The sequence below is a fragment of the Puntigrus tetrazona genome, unplaced genomic scaffold, assembly GCF_018831695.1.
Source record: "Puntigrus tetrazona isolate hp1 unplaced genomic scaffold, ASM1883169v1 S000001111, whole genome shotgun sequence".
In the NCBI taxonomy this organism is placed as follows: Eukaryota; Metazoa; Chordata; class Actinopteri; order Cypriniformes; family Cyprinidae; genus Puntigrus; species Puntigrus tetrazona.
In genome coordinates, this window is record NW_025048699.1 from 1932299 (window position 1) to 1953044 (window position 20746).

Genomic DNA, 20746 nt, shown 5'->3' on the forward strand with positions numbered 1-20746 from the left:
ATATTAATATATTGATTGATTATTAATATTGTATATATCTGGCTCTTTTTTTAATATCTTTTATTATATTATTTCTCATCTTAGTTTTACATTTATATTTTTATTCAATTATATATATATACACACCTTTATTCATAACATTTCATTACATAAGACTCAAATATCTGTTGAATGCGCATAACGCGCTTTTGTCAGTCAGGCACAGGCAGCAGCTGAATTTATAAAGATATGCGTGTTCACAATGTTTATGATAAAGCGCGTGACTGTCAAAGCAGCTAACGTGGAAAACACAAGCTGACACTCAATGTCAACGTGTCCCCTCAGCATCAGAGGAAAGAGAAGACGCGGAAAGAAACAGAGAAGAAAGAGTCTTTCTGCTCTCAAAACATAACTTCAACTTCAAAGCCATCCACGCGCAGCTGTATTCTGTCATTTTGCCCCAGTGTTTGCCTCTTGAGCTTTATTCAGTTTTCACCCTTGTGTAGATACACACAAAGACATTTAACCAAATATGCATGCCCATGGAGGTACCGTGGATTGCTAGAGTTTTTATATAAAGCAAGTTATAATTACAACAGATTAACTGTGCATTTATTACTTTTTGCTTTACTTATTTTTAAGCATACATTTTATTTTATTTCGTTTTCTGAGATGTCAAACTCACATTATCTAATAAAATGTATTATTTTGCTTCCTTTTGTGCTGTAGTCACTAGCATGCAGCAGGCATCACTAGAGGAGTGTTTACTCGCCTCCTGACACACACATCTGACTCGAGACAGTTAAACTGTGACCTTTTGTTTTATTTTCCACACCCCCCTTGCAACGTTTCATTACAAAGACAAACAGAAGCGCATCTCAGCAGACTAATGCAATCTCAAGTACAAACAGCTCTTCGGTGAAATTACTCCACACACGCTTTTCTCTCTCCACAAAACGATTTATTTGTCTCTTGCTGTTCGCAAATTTCAAATGCTTTGTACCTCGTACTTTTCTACTCTATTTTCTATTTCATATTGGAAATTGGAAAAGCTTTTTTCATCAGGCGACGGGTTACATGTCATTCTACCACCCATTGCAAACAGTCTTTGAAAAATGACTTTGAAAAGTTGATTTACAAAGCGCAGTGTAAAGACAGAGCGTTCAGTTTAACAAAGACAGATATGAATGTCGGAGATTCTTTGTCTTCCTTCAGGTCCTTTAAATCCGGGCCTCATTCACCAGTCTTTAACAATTGTCTATATACTGCATCTGTGGATCCACATAGAAAATTATTGGCAAATATTTATAGTAAATTAATTCATAACTGATGTAATAAGTCAAGCTGGGAGCACTGTAAATATAAACGTTTACTGTAAAATATGCAACTCTTCAAAAAAAGAGTGTTCTTAACATAAGAAAAAACTGTTAAAAAGTCCAAAACTGATCAAAAAAACTATATAAGCACCATATAAGTAGTCCATATGACTTGTGCACTGTATTTAAAGAAGTCAGGTTTGACATCCGTGATATCAAACATGACTGAATCGGTCTCATCAACAATCTCATCTTTGTATGTCTTGACATATGGACTATATTTATGTTGTTTTGTTATTTTTAGGCCTTCCAAGTCCCAGTCCCCTTCCACTTCCACTGGAAAAGAGCTACAATGGTATTCAGCAAAATAACTCAAAATAAAATCACGCAAACAACATTAAAATAAGTAAACAGTGACAAAATTATCCTTTTGGGGTAAACTACTCCTTTAAAAATGCCACTTTTAAATGTCTAGAATGGCAAAGATAAACCTGCAAGTCTCTAGGCCAAATAAAAGGTATTTTTCTTTAAAACGTGATTCTCTAAATTGCCTGTGAAATGAAAAGGGTATTAGGCCACATGTACTCTTCTGAATGCCCAGATGGAGGGGTGAGTGAATAAAAGCTGAACTCAACGAGTGGTTTGGGGTTTCCTGTCTTACTCTTTCTCTTCCGCCCTCTATCTTTCTCTTTACCGCAGTCCCAGCCCGCTCCATCAAACGGCCCCAGAGCACCAGAGTCTGATGCCTTGAAAATCTCTCAGTCTGCCTGCGGGCAGCTCATATGACATAAACACCCCGAGAAGCTAATTGGAAATAAACAAAACTGGTGGAAAAGGGCAGAATGTTGCGTGTGAATTACCAAAGGTGTTAATATAATCAGAGCGAGACTTTGGTGAGTTCTGCGTTTGCTCGGGGCACACATCAAACTCATGACCTTTGCAACAGGAAGTGATTTTGATGGCCCTGTTAAAATGTTAAACCACATTTCAACGTCACCAATTGTGTAATATAGGAATAATTAAATTGTTTTGATGTTTTTGAAAGAACTCCCTCACCAAGGCTATATTTATTTGGTCAAAATGTGATGCAAAGCTTGATTTTCAGCATCATTACTTCAATCTTGAACTTTCTAATCAAAGAATCCTGAAACAAACGTACCAGGCTTTACACAAAAAACATCTTGTGGCAGTATTGATAATACTAAGATTAAGAATTAATAATTTATCATTTACTAAGCAAATCAGCATATTAGCATGATCGTGCGAGAATGAAGACTGGAGTAATGATGCTGAATATTCGACTTTCCTTAAAAGGAATAAATGATATAGCTATTTTAAATTGTAACACTACTTCACAATATTACTGTTTTTACTGTGTTTCTGATCAAACAAAGGCAGCCTTGGTGCATAATAGACGTTTTCATTTCAAGTGTTTAACCATCTAGAAAAGATTGTCCTTGGCTATATTCAAGCATTTGCAAAGCCCCGTTGAATGAAAAATAAGCTGCAAAAACATTCATTCAGAAAACGTCATCGACGTCACAACCCTGAGATTACAAAGAGAACACTAGGCCGACATCCAGCGCATGCCACATCAGAGCCAGAGACAACAAGAGGTTGTAGCTGGTAGCAGGTGAGGTTGAAGATGAGATGAATGGAAAGAGAAATACACTGTGACATCCCATTTGTGCGAGCGCGTGTGCATGAGAGGGATCTCATTCTGTACTTAATGAGGACGGCGGTAATAAGGGAAGGAGAGATAGACCAATGCGGCGTAATTTCAGCCAATTCAGGCAGAAAGCAGCTCTATTAGCAGGATATCAGGACTCCACATTCCCACCAGAACTCCCACAAACAGCAGCGGCATGGATGAACACGACCGGGCGTCTGTGAGCGATGTGACCACTTATACGTATATTTCCTTTTCTCACCACTACAGCCAAAGCTGCTGTACAATCTGTCACACAAACATAAGATCCGGCAGCTGGAGCGCTTAGAGGAGACCGGGGCTAGTTGTCACGCAAAGAAGGTTTTGAGAACAAAAACACAAATGCTCATGTTGGTTTACAACGCTTTTATCGTACATTTCTTCTGTTTACTGAAATATTTTGTGTTTTATTGGTTAAACTTAGGTGGTTTAATGAGAGCTTCCATTCAGAATTATTAGCCTTAACTAAAATTAAAAACATGAAAATAAATTGTATTACTTAAAATTACATAGATATTAATATATATATATATATATATATATATATATATATATATATATATATATTTTATATTTTTTTTTTTTTTCCCTTGTCATTTTATTTCTGCTAGTTGACATTTGTGTTTAATTTAAGTTGTTAAACAGCAACTAAAACTACAAATTTTAATTTAATGGGCTGGTTTCACAAATGGGGCCAAGACTAGACCTTAATTACATTAAGATGTTTAAGCAGCTTTTGCAAAAATGCCTTTAGTTACAGGTGTGCATTTCGACAAAGAACAATGGCACTGACATTATAATAATATAATTATGCCAGAGCAAGATTTAAGATAGGGACTAGTTTAAGCTTTGTCTGTGAAACCGGTGCGTTAAACATGTACAGATAAATTGTTAAAAAAAAAAAAAATTACAAAAATACGACAAAATTACTAAACTAATTGCAAAAGTTTGTTACAGAAAATATGTTAAAATAAAATAATAAATAAAAATAATAATTTAAATATTAGACTATATCTCCATGACTTCTTTAAGTAAAAATGTGAATTCAGATGCTTCTGCGTGTGCCCAAAGGGAGATTTTTAAATGTTGTTTTCTTCTTTGTACAAATGCATCTCTGAAAAACAGTTCACCCACACAGACACACACAAACACACTTCCAGAAGTGTCTGAGTTCTGAGCAGCTGTCACAGACACACCAATATTAATTGCCACTGTGTTGATCTGACAGCTGAGAGCAGGGGTCTTCAGCCTTTAGCTTTACAGAAGAAACATACAAGCAAATCCACCTCTGATGTGACAGCTCCGTGAAGAAATGAAAAGGATGATCATGAAGTGATATAAAGAGAAAGAAACCACCATTGTGGACACACCTGACTAAATATAGATATCTCAAGATGTTGAAATCTTGTCGATGTGAAACTTTTCAAGTTAAAGCTCAAATTTTAATTTAATTATTTAATAACAAAAAAGACTATAGTCGTGCATCCCCATAATTTGATTTCTTGTTTTATTGATTTGGTGCGATACCTGTTAAAATATTAATATTGTTGTAAAATGTAAAAAAGTTATTTTTATAATACTTTACGCATCTCTAAACGTTTGCAAAGGCCTACAGATAGAGACATTCCAATAAAACTCGGGCAAACATAAATCAGCTCAATATTACAATTCACAAACACATCTGTCACACGAACATATAGATGTTTATTGAGCGAGTCTGTTATTGGACGCGAGTTTCTATTAGTCTGAGTGACAAATGCAAGACTGCAAGTGAGACATTTATTATTAAAACCCGTGATGACAGACAATCAATATGCAGGTGTTAGCTACTGTCCCAGACGCAGGTGAAGCCGTCTACGACAGACTTATTGACTTACATGCGGGTTTTGCTGTGAGATAATCCAGTTACAGCCTCCTGCAGTCTGTCGGGTGAAATGAAATGGCGGAGGATGTTTGTTCAGAGGCGACTTTGGCGCCGTGGAAAGGCCCGATTCACAAGACAGCGGAAGGGAAATCACGTACATCACTGGCAGCAGGCTATATCTCCTTATTTTCTAAATTAAGTTATTATAAATCGTTTCTGAACGAAAGCGCGTGCGTTCACGCTGGCTTTTCGCGATAACGCGATTCAAACTAAGTTTGAAAGCGCGAAATTTCTGTGGATACTTCAACGGTTGTGATATGACGTCACGTTCACTGTTTACATATTTTACACACACATTTTATTTTAAAAAAATAAACGCGGCGTCATAGGCTAATAATAGTACTTCAAAAGTTGTAAAACCAAAACTTAAAAAAAAAAAAAAAAAAAAACTGCATATGCTGGTTAGTTATGTTTAGATGCTGGGATGCTGGTCCTTTGCCAGCACAAAACTAGCATAAACCAACATCCCAGCTTCAAAACATGCCTAACATAACACAATTCAAACTATCTTGAGCTTGAAATTTCTATGGATACTCCAACATTTGTGATATGACGTCGCACTATTTTACATATTTTACACATGTATTTTATTTTAAAACATAAACGCGGCGTCATAGGCTAATAATAGTACTTCAAAAAGTTGTAAAACCAAAATTTAAAAAAAAATTAAATTAAATAAAAACTGCATATGCTGGTTAGTTATGTTTAGAAGCTGGGATGCTGGTTTAAGATGGTCCTTTACCAGCACAAGACTAGCATAAACCAGCATCTCGACTTCCTAACATGCCTAACATAACGCTATTCAGACTGTTTTAAGCTCAAAATTTCTATGCATTCTGCAACGGTTGTGATATGACGTCGCGCTATTTTACATATTTTACATGTACAATTTATTTTAAATCATAAATTCGGCGTCATAGGCTAATAATAGTACTTCAAGAAATTGTACAACCAAAATGTTGGGAAAAAAACAGCATATGCTGATTAAATATGTTTAGAAGCTGGGATGTTGGTTTAAACTGGTCCTTTGAAAGCACAAGACTAGCATAAACCAGCAATAAGGCCAGCTTAAACCAGCGTCCCAGCTTCAAAACATGCCTAACATAACGCGATTCAAACTGTGTTGAGTGCAAAATTTCTATGGATACTGCAATAGTTGTGATATGATGTCACGCTATTTTACATATTTTACACATATTTTATTTTAAAACATAAATGCGGTATCATAGGCAAATAATAGTACTTCAAAAAGTTGTAAAACCAAAATGTTTTATGCTGGTTAGGTATGTTCTGAAGCTTGGATGCTGGGATGCAAAGGACCTTCATAAACCACCTTAAACCAGCATCCCAGCTTGAAAACATACCGGTACATGCTGTTTTCTAACATTTCATGCAACTTTTTTTTTAAAGTTTGTAGTTTTTAGTAGATAAGAGATTACGCCGTTAGCCTATCAATCTTTTGTCAATATTCTTTTGCATGAAATGCATTCACTAAGCTTGAACTTCAAAACTCTATTTTAAATTAGTACGCAATTAGTACTCGCGACTCCCATATGTGTATGAATAGAAATACGAACCGATAGAAAACATCTATTGTGATTGCTCTTTCAAGCATGCACTTAAAGTGATGCTATTGCGGTTTCCCACCTCATTGTGAAGGTAATGGTGACACATGAACACCTTTTCATGACAGCTGCAAATGAACATTTTCTGACATCGGAGGTCTATGGGCACGGTTGAAACCTAACATGGCTAAACTGGCTAAAGTGTATGTGTTCTAATAAGCGATATTAACGCCCCTAAATAAAGTCAAAATGCTCCCTTGCTAGCTAGAACTTCGCCGGCTCAATAGATTTTGAGGAACTTTGACCGTTATGCTAAATGCAGTTACATTGTAGGCTATATGTCTATAAAATATGCAGGTAGGCTATGCATTTTCTCTTCCAGTCTTTCTATATTCCTCCAGGGGAAATTGCTAGCCACCTGAACAAGCAAACCAAAAATAGTAGTCAGTCTCCACACCAAGAATGACCATCACAAAAAAATCGACCTAGCAAAAAACATTCTGATCATTCGTGTGTTTTAACGTTCTATAAAGAATGACTTTAAATTCTTGGGGTGAGTCAGTGTCACTTAGACAAGTTCCTAAATGTGAGAGGTGTGAGAGGAAAACTGAATCTAGGTCATGGTAGTGCATAAAGAGGACCAGTACCGATTGTGGTTGGCCATATCTTTAGGTTTTGTGAAGTCTGACAACATTTTAGAGACATATTTAGTTGTCTGTATAGGAAATAACCCGGTGTATTTATTTTATGTGTCGATGTAGCTTTTAACCAGTAAAATGTATTTACAGTATTACTTGTTTTGTTTGTTTGGTCAACAGAAGAACAGTACATATGTGCGTCATGTTGAAAATAAGGTCAAAGGAAACCAAATGCGCTGCACTTTCCACTTCCTGCCATTGACCTGTCAGTTTCCACCCTGCAACTCAGCATCTACCTCACTCTCCCCTGTCTCGCATGCACTGAAACAAGTACCGCAGTCAATGGTTTTCAGGCTTTTATTGTAAATGAAAAGTATGAAAGTGTCAGAATGAAGTCTGAGGAACATTTCTGAGAAGGCTGAAAGGCATAGCCGACGTCTGTACAGCATAAAAGTCTTTACTATAAAACTTTTCACAGTTAGAAACAAAGAAAACTTCGGGGCAGGCAGTGTGTGCTATTTTTATGCACGTTTGAAATGCATCTGTCCGGGCATGAAACCCAAGTAGCTTACCATGCATGTCAGAGTCACACGTGTTCACTTTAATTTACAAAACGTCTAAAAATAAGAATAAAACTATCAACAGAGAGATTAACATCTTACACCGCCATCGAGAGCTCAAAGGGTTTAAACTGTGTCTGAAGACTGAAATGGCTTCTGCTATTTACAAAGATGGTCTCGTGAAAGAAAAGAAAGAATGCGAAATGCGATTCAGTGAACAGTACGTCACGTTCGTCCTTCTTTGCTGGTTGTCATTGGTCTTCTCCCCTCTGTAGATCAAAGTAAGACCAGTAAACAGGCACTTGATACTGTAGAGAGAGAAAGGAGGCATGAATCAAACAGTCGTGTCATTTGAAATATGGATGTAATATGGAATAATTTCATCAGAATCCTTGAGAATTTAGAGAGACGCGATATAAAAGAGGCTCAGAAGAGCAGGGAGATTTCGACGCACGCTCTCACAGTGGAATTGCAGATGTTGCTCAGAAATTGTGCTTTATGACATCATACAGTTACGTGGCAAGCTAAACAACACATTTTAATTCATTCTAATTCAGAAGAAAAACATGTTTTTCGAGATCTACTGGCATCTACTTGAGATGGTGCATTTTACTGTGCCCTGCTTTGCAGCATTAGCGTTGATTAGGGTCAAGGGTCCTTCGTAAAACATACTGTTTAGTAATTTGCACTATGCAAATTTACCTATGCATATGTATGAAGGCCCAAATGACCTACTACATTTAACAACATTATAAAACAGAAAACACTCCCAGAAGTCATTTCAATGTTTATCCACAGATCAACCAATGCCAAACCACTGTTCCATTTTTCAAATGAATGTTGAGGCATTGTTTCAACATCTTATTCAACGTGAGTAAATGCATTTCAGCCTGACTTTTAAATGACTTAGCAGTAAATGCTGTTTCAGTGTGTTTTCAGTGAAGCTACAACTGTCATTATTGCAACTGCATTTCACCATTAAATGCCAGTCTTGTGCCGACCGGGACTGTGTGGGATACACAATACAGTGACACACTTCAGTCCGGTGACAAATTAACTGTGAGAAATATCAGCCATAATATCAGTTATAAGATGATATAACTGCATGCTAAGAAATTAGAATTCAGCAAATTTAAATCTTAAGCATTTCATTTTTCTGTATTGCTGCTTTGGAGCGATGTCCAATGTGAAAATGCCAATGAAATTAAACGAACTTGACTGAGCATGTAACATCACAAGGTGAAAATAATACTTTTGCAGTATCCTTGATGGTTTTCTATTCCGAACAGAGCCAACCACCAACGTTTAGAAACCAACCTATACATTCATGAAAATGTTTCTCTCCATCGCATTCACAACATGGATAACACAACACAGAAAACATCTTAGGTGAACAAATACTTTCTGTTACAAACATGGTTAGGCCTTATAGATATACTTAGGTTAGGGTCATATGTTTTGGCATGACTCGATACAGTTTTGCCATCTTGTACCAATTATTTCAACTTACCCATTGAAGGGATCCTCGAGAGGAACCTGTGCTGCCTTCCTCTACTTCCATGTTCTCATGCTCCTCACCCTCACTGTGTGGCGTCTGGTGAATGACCATTCGCTCTGAGAAAAAACACAGACATTGGGATTTAGGGTTACATCCAAATAACTAAAATGGCAATTCAAAACCATTAATGTTTTACATTACAGAATCTCCATTACTGATTGCCTTTTTAATCAGAAATAAGCTCGTCCTACAAACGGTTCCAAAAAAACGTAGTGCACTTTTCTGTTTTTTTATTTATTCATTTCCTGACACATAGTACCAAACCGCACCGCACGTCTATGCAGTGTGCGTGACAAGCATGCCAGGTGATGTGACGCGACAAAAATATATTGTTCTCATTATAAACCAACACAGATGTCTATACTATAAGCAGCGTTGTGTATATACAGAGGTGATAAAGTCATTGCATGCAAACTGTCCAGACGATAAAAACTGTCTAAAAATATAAATAAAAAATCCCACTTAACCAGAAATAAGCAGCACCTGCAAGAGCGTTTGAAAGAGACTTAGCCAACTGAAAAGTAACTCGAGCAGTGGTTCTGCTTCAGGAACCAGATCTTACATGGGATACTGAATAAATAGAAGAGGAAATGATAGATGAATGACACTGATGTACAAACACCAAACACTGATTGTAAACCTAAACTTCGCAAAAACTATAAACTGATTTTTCAAATATGGTTAATCACAATGTTGTTCTAGGGTCAACAAAGATGTTGATTCAGAAATGGCACACTTAGTAAAATCAGGTTCTGCGACTAAATATTGTATTTTGTAATAGTTCAATACAATAACAGCATTTGGTTGAAGGAGGAAAAACACTTTGGCTGTTTGTGCATTTACAAAATGTTCAGGGTTCTTATTCGGACAATGTCATAGTAATCATCTTCATGTTGTTGGCCAGTGCATATTAATATTAATTTTAATGTGACTATGTTATACTATTTACATACCATAACACCAAATGGCAAAATGTCTGCCAAAACATTATTAATTATTATTTGCAAGCATAATGTTTCCTCAATTTTCATGACCTTTCATTTTACTGATGCATGACTGCAAGAACATTTATATAACATTTATGTGTAGTTTATTATTTTTTACATAAACATAAAATTATTTGAAAATACAATTTTACGTAATATATACAATAATATAAAAAGTATGAATAATTGTTATATATAATATAAAAATAATCAAAAATTCTGATTTTTTATTTTACAAATTTTATATTAATTAACTTCTTCCGAACTTTAGAACAAAAATTACATTTAAATTATTAAATTAAAAATAAATTATTTTTGTGCGAGGGGCCACACCGCGACAAAATCTGACATGTTTTCACATAAAAGACCTGCTCACACAGCAGCTTTGTGACACAGGCTACATTATTTTTCATATTACATGCAATTGCATCATTCACTGTACCGTTAGCGAATGTAAGTTTTTTGGAGCGTCTGGATGCTTGTATGACAGCATGCTGTGTTGTTTAGTCAGCTGCAGAAAATACAATTTGTCCAAACCGTGAATGAATAACGAACGGCACTCTGACTGTGACTGCAAGTACTGAACTAGGTGTAAGTGGGTATATTCTTAATGAACTTTCAGCTTTGCAAGGAGGGAAAAAAAGTACTGAACTACACTGAGGATGATGAAGCAATGCGATACACACATAAACACACCAGTAATGAGTCTCGGTATTAAAGCGTACCTGATATTTTACAGGAGTTCCTCATCTTGCACACGCTGAAGGCCAAGCAAAGGGTCAGCAGGCCGATGGCAGCGGCCAGAGATAAAGGCACGGTGAGATCTGAGCTTGGGGTTGCATGGTATGTAGTCTTGGTAGTTTGAGTTGAATTAGAAACTTCAGCTAGAGAAATGGATTTCAATTATTTTATGACTTTAATAAGAGTGGCGTTTAGTCTTTTTTACTGTATCAGTATTTATATTCTATTTATTCAATTAACATATTATTAATATTATTATAAAAGAAGCGTCTTACCAGTCGTTTCTGTTTTACTGTCATTGACAAATAAAACCGTTCCAGAACCTTTCTTCTCATTCAGGACGGGTATGTCTTGAGTCACTTTACATACATAATGACCTGTAGCATTTTTAAGTATGTTTGTGAAGTTGAGCACTGAGCAGTTCTGTGTTTCAGGTTCATAGAGTTCCTGCTTTACATCTGAAAGTTTGGTTTCATTGATGTACCAAGTAATTTTAGGTTTCTGTGTGATTTTACTCCAGCAGCAGTTGATTAGAGCAGAATCTCCCTCATTCACAGTGATGCTGGGTGGACTCTGAATCACAGACAGCTCCTCATTTGAGTCTGTGGCTGAAAAACATCAACACAAAGAATCACATGCATGTTTGTCACGATGTAGTATTTAGCATCAACCTTTTTTATAATACAAAAATGCTCTTTTCTTTTCACTTTATCTTATATATGACAAGACAAGTTGAAAAAAGAGCATTTTATATGAGTGCGGATCATGGTATTGTATAAAAATGATTTATTGGATCATTGCAGTTTAACGAAAGAATAAGCAGCAAAAGAGCCTGGTGCAAACTACGTTTATGGAATTTTATTCATTTTTAAAATTAAATAAAAAAAATTTCATGATGCGATACTATTATATAGAAATCATATTGACGTATCAATTCGTCCTATGGTGTGAAAACAAAAATGTAAAAATAAAATTAAAACGACAAACCTCTTGAAGAATTAACTTAAATTTTGTCAAGTTTTTATTTCAACATATTTGTCACACCATAGTACATTTCTGCACATGCACGTTTCTCCCTTACAAGATAAAGATGATAATTAACTACATTAATTAACCGCTTCATGGTACATTGATAAACATAAAAACTCATATTGGCCAAAATATCTTAACGTGAACTGCTTGTTGTTCACAGGAAGTTGCGTAAATGTTGATTTAAAACAGAAAACTGATTGACACTAATGTAAATATACAAATTATAGAACTTTTTAATTGCTTATAAGGCTGCCTTTTAAAGAAGTGCATCAATGAACAATATCATATCAAAAATTACGCAAAGTTATTTTTTTATAAATCAAAGGCGCATAAAAGTTAGTTTTTTTGGCAGATTTTTCTATACAGCAGCAAATGATACATTTCCATACACTAATGCATGCTAATCATCTTTTCTGGACAAAGCTCCACAAGCGTTCGTTAAAATTTCCTGTCGAACACAAGCCTCATCTCACAAGCCTACGAACAGCCAATTCGCTTTATTTTGTGCTAATACTGAACCGTATCCTGGAGCGTCTGTGCTGGTTTTCCACTCGGGAAGGAGTTTCGTGTGGCACTTACCTCGGAAACAAAGGCATGACATGAGGATCCCACACAGGAGTCTGGAGGAACACTTCATGTCTCAGCGTCTGCAGAGAATCTGAACTCCCACAACGCAACCTTTCACACGCTTGAGACTGTCTCTCAAACTTTCACCCCCTCCCCATGCGGCTCATTTTATCACAGCGAAGCCCAGAGTAAACCACAGCCCTGCTCTCGCACTCGATTCGCCTCGGACACGCTGAACGTTACAATCCCACAAAACACACAGACAGAAAGATTCGTGCATGCACAAGATTTAATTGAATCTAATTTCAGACATCAGTGAAATTCAGTGCGAACCAATATTAGTCTGCAAACAATTATGCAGGAAATGACATCACAGACCTATTTCCTGTGCCTCACGGAGCTGAAACTGAGTAACCCATCACAGAAACAATCCCTTCTTCTACGTCAGTCATTAGATGTGTCTTTTAATCAGTGTTCAGTACAGAACTATTCTTGTTTTCATTGTCTGGAGATGCATCTTGTTCAATTCTCACAACTACGGCACTCTGCTTTTCTTCATTTTTTTCTTCTTCTGTTGCAGCAGTGACTTCAGGTTTCTCGGCGTTGACCTTTTCTTTCTCCCGTCCTGAAACATTCTCACATTGTTTCACCTCTTCGCTTTCATTCCCCCGCGTTTCTCCAGCCTCCAGGCCTTCAACTGGTCCTTCTTCCAACTCTACGGCGTGCTCAACTGCTAATAAATACACATAAAAAGCAGTAAGACTTCATCAACTATAAACTTGTACTTTAAAGAGTCAATTTAAACAAAAATTTGAATTTGCTGGAAATGCGTTATCAGGCCATCTTATAGATTTAGTGATTACATCGCTGTCTCAGCAATGGATCCTTTGCAGTGAATGGGTGCCGTCAAAATGAGAATCAACATTACAAATCTCAATAATTCACACCACTCCAGTCCATCAGTTTACATCTTAAGTAAAAAGCTTTGTGTTTGTAAAATCGAATCGGTAGAGAAATAGCTACAGATCAAGCGCTGTACAAGCAAAATCTGTTTTAAACAGTATTTGTCAGGACCATGGCCACAGGACATGGACTTTTTAATTGGTGGAAGCATTAGTGATAATGGCACGAGCGATAGTTCGAGCACCTTAATGATGAATCTGTTTCTTGCAAACCCACAGTATTCCACTTCACAAGACATTAATTGACGGACTAGAGTGCTGCTGATCACTGGCACTCACTCTGACGGCACCCATCCACTGCAGAGCATCCATTGTTGGGCAAGGTCGTTAACGCCTAAATTCTCCAGATCTGTTCTTATGAGAAAACAAACTCATCTGCGTCATGACCTGAGGGTGAGAAAACTTTCAACAACTTTTTATTTTTGGGTAACTATTTTTTTAGCTACTTCAACTGTGGCGCAAACCTATTATTTAACTTTGCTTACCACACTTTGTCACAACACAGAAACAAGTCTATTGCTGTTCATGCATGGAAACAAACTGTCTGAGAGGCTGACTGTAATCAAATAAATTTCTGACCACAAGTTTATACACCACTGCTGCGGTTTTAAGAAAATCTGAATAACCTGTCAAATGTTTAGAAACAAAAAAATCGTTTGAAAGATCTCTGTAAATATATTTGTAATTACACTGTATAAGTCTAAACCTTTTATACCGATAGCTGTTGCATAAATTATATTATAGTCATCTTTTGTGCATTTTTTAATCATTGTAGCAATCCATTCTGGAAACTCTTTTTAAGATACATGTGAAAGATAATAAACATACAGTCTTGCAGTTATCGCTAGTCAAATATACAGTAGTTTTGTATCAAATCAAATGTTGAAATCAACATCTTTATCACAGCACTGGTTTGTTTGGTTAAAGACTGAGCAAATAACTATGTTGTGAAATTTGTGTTGAACCTGGTCTTGATGTTGTAACTCGTTTGTCATCCCTGTTTAGGTAAAAGAACGCCACCAACAGACAGACGAAGGGTAGACTTCTGAAAATATAAATAATCACGACCTCCCGCGAACTACCTGCGAAAAACAATTGATCTTTATGATCTTTTATAGCAATAATTATGAAAGCTCATTCTGCTTTTTAGAGAAGATTTGGGAGAATTCTACAAAAAAATTTTAAAAAGTGAAAAAACACTAATAAATACAAAAAACTAAATAAACTGGCACTTGTGCAGCAACTTTTAAAAAAGCATTAAAATGTACATTGAAGTTATAAATGTGCACTCTTTAAGGGTTAATAAGGCACAAAGGTGTGTCTTAAATATATTGAATGTACAAATGAAAAGCAGTTCAAATTACTATTTAGATTTTTTTATCTCTTCTGCACATTTTTTGAATTTCCTGTTATATATATATATATATATATATATATATATATATATATATATATATATATATATATATATATATATAATCCATAAGAACTAATTAAAGATACTTTACTATATAATAATACTATATGTTTGGTGCATATTGTTCTGAATGCTTTGTTTTGTACATTCTGTAATCTTTGCTAATTATTGCAATATTTGTTTTTAAGTTGACAAAAACCTAGTCAATATACAACATCTTACCTTTGGCGCCCAAATAATTATGCTGCTCATCTTCTGGATTTCTCTTTGGATTATCAAGTTCATCCGGATTTACTTTAATGAGAAGTATTAATGACAATAATTAATTTTGACACTTGACAAATAGCCTGCTAATTTAAGAAACTATTATACAACTAAAAATATTATAAATGCATTGCTTAATTAGTTTTAGTAGACAGAGAAAACAGAGAGTGACCGGACACCACATGGTTCATGACAATGTTATGTCATGACAAGTACTCACTGACCGATGGGATAAAAAGTGTGTGACTAATGACTGTAAAACAAAAGGAAGAATTGCATTATCTCTTTATGCAACAGTCCTTAAAGAAATGAAACCCAAAAATTAAAATTACCCCATATTTTTATGATGCATATATGATGCATTCGTTCTTACAGTAAAATCCTTTAACTTTTCATTTAGTATTGCTCTATTCTCGTTCATCTATTCTCTTTTGAGCTTACGTGCAGCTTGTTTATGTTTGTCGGTCCTTGATGATATTGAGTGCAAAACGTATGTTAATGCTGTAATATTTGAATTAAAAAAACTCTTGTTTATTACTTCATTGATGGCTGATTTCTACAACCACGACGCGTTACACCACCAGCATTACCAAGCTTGGAAGAGCCAAAATAATTTTTTCAAAACTCCAACTGTGTTTGTCTGAAAGAAGAAAGTCATATCTTAAGGGTGAGTAAAATATGGGGTAATTTTCATCTTTGGTCTGATATTGCTTATATGGCATTATGTTGCATCTTTTCCATCTCCAGCTGTAGTGTTATAGACTGGAATTTGTGTGATCAGTTGAATAATGAATGCATATGTTTTTATTTCTTCATATTTCAGCAGGAATGATGTGTCCTGAGCAAACATAATCCCCTACATAAGTTTTATTTAACAGATCAGTTTAGCATTGGTGAAGTCTTCCAGACTGGTTTTGTTCCAGCAGCTGAGGCCATTTATTCAAAAAGCTTAATCTATATCAATATTAATCTGGCCCCTGATTAATAATGGCAGTCTTTTAGTCTTTTTAATAGCTTACCAGTTGTTGTTAGTTGATCGTCTTTAACAAATAAAACCGTTCCAGAACCTTCCTTCTGAAGCAGGACGGGTATGTCTTGAGTCACTTTACATACATAATGACCTGTAGCATTTTTAAGTATGTTTGTGAAGTTGAGCACTGAGCAGTTCTGTGTTTCACGTTCATAGAGTTCCTGCTTTACATCTGAAAGTTTGGTTTCATTGATGTGCCAAGTAACTTTAACTTTCTGTGTGATTTTACTCCAGCAGCAGGTGATTAGAGCAGAATCTCCCTCATTCACAGTGATGCTGGGTGGACTCTGAATCACAGACAGCTCCTCATATGAGTCTGTGGCTGAAAAATGATAAACCATTAACATTAGCATTTACTCATTAAGCAGACACCCTTATCCAAAGCAGCTGACAAATGAGGAGAAAATTCTGTTAATTAATATTCTGTACATTTGATATTTAGAAATATTTTGTGTTGTATAAAGAACATCTACAGAACCCTACCGTACAATACCGTTTCCTTGAGTATTAAATGAATGTGAATAAAAAGGGGGATTGACAATTATAATGTAATTCCATGTATTCCATAACAGCAATTGTAAATTTTTAAAACAAAAACACCAACATTTTTCTCATATTAGCAGTATGTAACATCCACTGCCCGAGCCAAAAACAAGCTGCCTTTTTGATTTAAGCAAATGCCGTCTTTGCTTTTCTTGGATCATTATTGCATGTTTTCTGGCATGTTATACATTTGGCAACAATTCTTTTAACCCTAACTGATGCAGTAGCTTTTCGTCTCTTTACTTTATTGGAAGATGTCCCTAAGATTGATTGGGCTCGGTTTGTAAAACAGTGGTTCAGTGAGCTTGAGGAATCAGTTCATGAATTAGTCACTGAGCATATCCCTGCTGAAAGTCTTGAGGACTCTTGCACCTCATAATTGAAATAAATGCTGTGATGTTGCATGAGTTTGCCAAAATAATAGAACAACAAATGCACGCTGTAAACAAAGCTAAAGGGGATCCAATAAAATACTAGAGCGTGCGTTTTTGGACGGGCAGTGTAAAGTGTATAACGCCACGTAAAACACTTACGACAAAAAAAGATGAAAAAGAAAATGTTACGTTATTGTACTATATACGTCATTGAAATAATGTTAACATAATATTTTAACTACTGACATTATCTTTAATTTAATAAAAAAAGCTTTCGTAAAATAGAAGGCAATAAAGTTCTTAAAAAATGAGTTAAGGCTGGCAAACATGCATTGACAGATAAAAAACCAAAGCGTAACATACCAAGATAGTGCTATAAAACGCTGTGTATGCAAAACACACCCTAATGTAACACGCAAAGCATTAAATGATAGGTTTTCAGATCGGGTGGGGCTCTTACCTTTGAAGCAAATGCAGGACAAAATGAGCCCACAGATCAGAGGACGGCAGTGCTTCATTTCTAAACACACTTCATCAACACAAATTCAAACTAAGATAACATAAGCGCTGTCACACTCGTTCATATTTAAACACATAAGCGGTCATAACTTCCTCTTGTGTCAGTGTCGTCTCATGAGATCTCCCCCACTCTTTCACTTCTGTCTTCTTGTCGAGGTGTGAAGAGTGTGCCAGATCATACAGCTTTCATTGTTCTCAACGGTCTCAAAACGGATCTAATTTTACAATGAATTTCTATATAACTTACAATAAATTTCTATATAGCTCACTAAATGATAAGACTGGTTTGATTTGTGCTCAAATAAAAATGTACACATTCTGCACACATACGCTTATTCTGATTCTGCTTATTAAAAATGTATTTTGCATGACATTTGTATTCAGCGCGACACAATAAATGGATGCAAAGGTAGTTTACTAATGCAATGATGGCATTTTAGTGTTCGCTGTAAAGTTCAACATACCCATTTAAATAACTGACATTCTTATCTTTGACCTACAGAACGGCTCTCGACCTCTAAATGCATGCTGGGCTCTTCATTAAAGACATTATGCTCTCCTGCCCTGCAGTGTTTGCGTGTAAATGAAGTCAGCTGCGGTGGTTGCATTGGTTTGGGCCCTCAGTGCTGCTGTCTGCTCGGATGCAGCTTTGATGCACAATGGTTATCCGCTGCTGGTCTGACCACTGCTTAAATAGAGCAGCAGAAGCAACGATAACCTGAACTACACAAGCTAGTCATTAGCCACTGCGATGCTGTTTTTAAATATGCGCCCCTATATTTAAATATGCGCTCTGTTTGAAGTTATTGTCTCTCAAAAGAGTAAAAAAGAGTCGACTCTGAGTCATTGAAACGAGTCGTTTTAAAAAACGAATCTCAAGTTGTTTCATGTTGATGTCAACATGAAACATGAGCATACTGCTCGCCAACTTGTTGGTCTGAATGATGATGCACATTCATTCTTTACTACTAGATGCTTTTGGAGCGGTTAAAATAGTGGTTTCCATGGTAACACTGTACACAAAGCTAGACTGCGCTTACAAACGCCGCTTATTCTGAGGCCTATCGGACCAATCGCCGCAGATTAGCATGACGCAAAGGAGGGGTTCGAAAAATAAACTGTTGAATGAATCGTTTAAGAGTTGTTAAGCAAGAAAGGTAAAAATAAATCCACATTATGAGACAATTTAAGTGTTTTTTGACCTTGCACGCATGCCAACCTGTTGTTTGGGACTCCCAAAACCAAAACATAACCCGTTCATTAGCCATAACAGGGAAACTTTAAAGCTGTAGACAGCATTTAAGCAACACATTTAGCAAATTCAAGACATGATTGATTTACAATATACAAGTGCTTCCAGATCTACGAGTTATTTTCAAAATTATACCTCAGCTTCCTCCATTCGATACCACAGGGCATCTGCTCGCTAGGTACTTTGCCAGTAAGCGCTCAAGACAACATCGTGATAAACAGGAAGTCCATCAGTGACTGGGTGGGCTTGTGGTTATCTACATCTGTTTCAGTATATGATTCAGTACACCTCTCAACTAGTCTACCGAAGATAGCTATAAGAAGCTATCTTCAGTATCATTACTTCAGTCTTCAGTATCGCATCCTTCGAAAACCGTTCTAACATGCTGATTTGCTGCATAAGAAATATCGACATTGAAAAAACGAATCACCATTTAATAAGCACCGTTGGTATTTTTACATACACTGAAGAACAATGGAAACCCTACAAATCTGATAATCATTTTAGCACCACGGTCTGTTTTAACATCTGACTGCATGACTGTGGCTTTAAACAGCTTTGTATTGTCAGGTGGAGAGAAAGCAGAGGAAATACCCCTTCAGACAAAGTTCAAACAGATCTGAGTCTTCCTTCAAGCCCCGGCCCGCTAAATTCCCAAAACAACAACAAAACAACTGGAAGAGATTTAACTTTTATCCAAACAAGATAAAACAAGACAATTTTCAGAGAAACCACGCTGACTCCGGAGCACATCGACATTATTCTGCAGCTGCAGCACATTCCTCCGTTTTCTGGCTCTTTCCACATTAATCTGGCATCGCGGTACTCCCCTGAATGCACGGCGAAGACTGACAAGAGAAGAAATTGTTAGAAGTTATTTCGTTTTTTTATAGCTTCATAAAATCAGAGTTGAACCACTCAAGTCGCATGGACTATTTTAACAATGTTCTTACCACTTTCTGGGCCTTGAACCTTGTCGGTTGTTTTGCTCTCCAAGGAGGGTCAGAAAGCTCTCAGATTTGATCAAAAATATTTTAATTTCTTAACTGACTGTCCGTTTCGAAAATAGGCTCATTCTCCAACTTCCCCAGAGTTAAAAAGTTGAGTATTTCCATTTTTGAATCCATTCAGCCGATCTCCGGGTCTGGCGATAGCACATTTAGCATAGCTTGACATAGATCATTGAATCTGATTAGACCCTTAGCATTGCTTGCAAAAATAAGCAGAGATATTTTTCCTATTTAAAACTTGACTCATCTGTAGTTACATCACATACTATGACCAGCGGAAATTGAAAAGTTGCAGTTTCCTAGCCTGATATGGTTAGTGAACTATACTCCTATTCCGGCGTAATAATCAAGAAAGTTTTTCTGCCATATGAAGCAGGTGCAGTCATATATATATATATATATATATATACACACACACACACACACACACACACACACACACACACACACACACATTACTACACTGAAAAAAATGGGTAAAAATTAAATTGTGAAAAAAAGTATATATTATTATATATTATATAAAATTATTATTATTAGTATTAATTATTAATTAATTAATTATTATTTTGTTTTTTAAACATACTGTATTATTTTTAAATATATATATATATATATATATATATATATATATATATATATATATATATATATATATATATATATACCATAGATACCATATTATCACCAAATATTCAAGCTCTCATCATCTTGTCTTTCATTTAGCACAGCATTTCAATGTCTATTTGAAACTTATTTATCATATAGGCCTTATAAGAGCATCTGTGTTTTAATATTGTG

At 35.9% G+C, this 20746-nt stretch overlaps 1 protein-coding gene across 6 annotated transcripts; it reads right to left on the reverse strand.

Moving 5' to 3' along the window:
- Positions 1–7473: 7473 nt before the first annotated feature.
- On the reverse strand, positions 7474–18387 carry LOC122341076. 6 transcript variants are annotated; one of them, XM_043234408.1, is made up of 9 exons: positions 17625–18387; positions 16237–16569; positions 15176–15470; positions 14502–14618; positions 12587–13307; positions 11251–11583; positions 10960–11118; positions 9201–9304; positions 7474–7998 (listed from the first exon to the last, which is right to left on the reverse strand). In XM_043234408.1, exons 5-9 carry the CDS (start codon positions 12642–12644, stop codon positions 7942–7944), a joined length of 711 nt encoding a protein of 236 aa, XP_043090343.1. In that variant the 5' UTR covers positions 12645–13307; positions 14502–14618; positions 15176–15470; positions 16237–16569; positions 17625–18387; the 3' UTR covers positions 7474–7941. The 6 variants fall into 6 exon arrangements, with proteins under 6 accessions (XP_043090343.1, XP_043090344.1, XP_043090340.1 ...); XM_043234409.1 differs by lacking the exon at positions 14502–14618 and having other exon boundaries at positions 15176–16569; XM_043234405.1 differs by lacking the exons at positions 7474–7998; positions 9201–9304; positions 10960–11118; positions 11251–11583 and having other exon boundaries at positions 12845–13304; positions 15176–15247; positions 17625–18247.
- Between the last annotated feature and the right edge of the window lie 2359 nt (positions 18388–20746).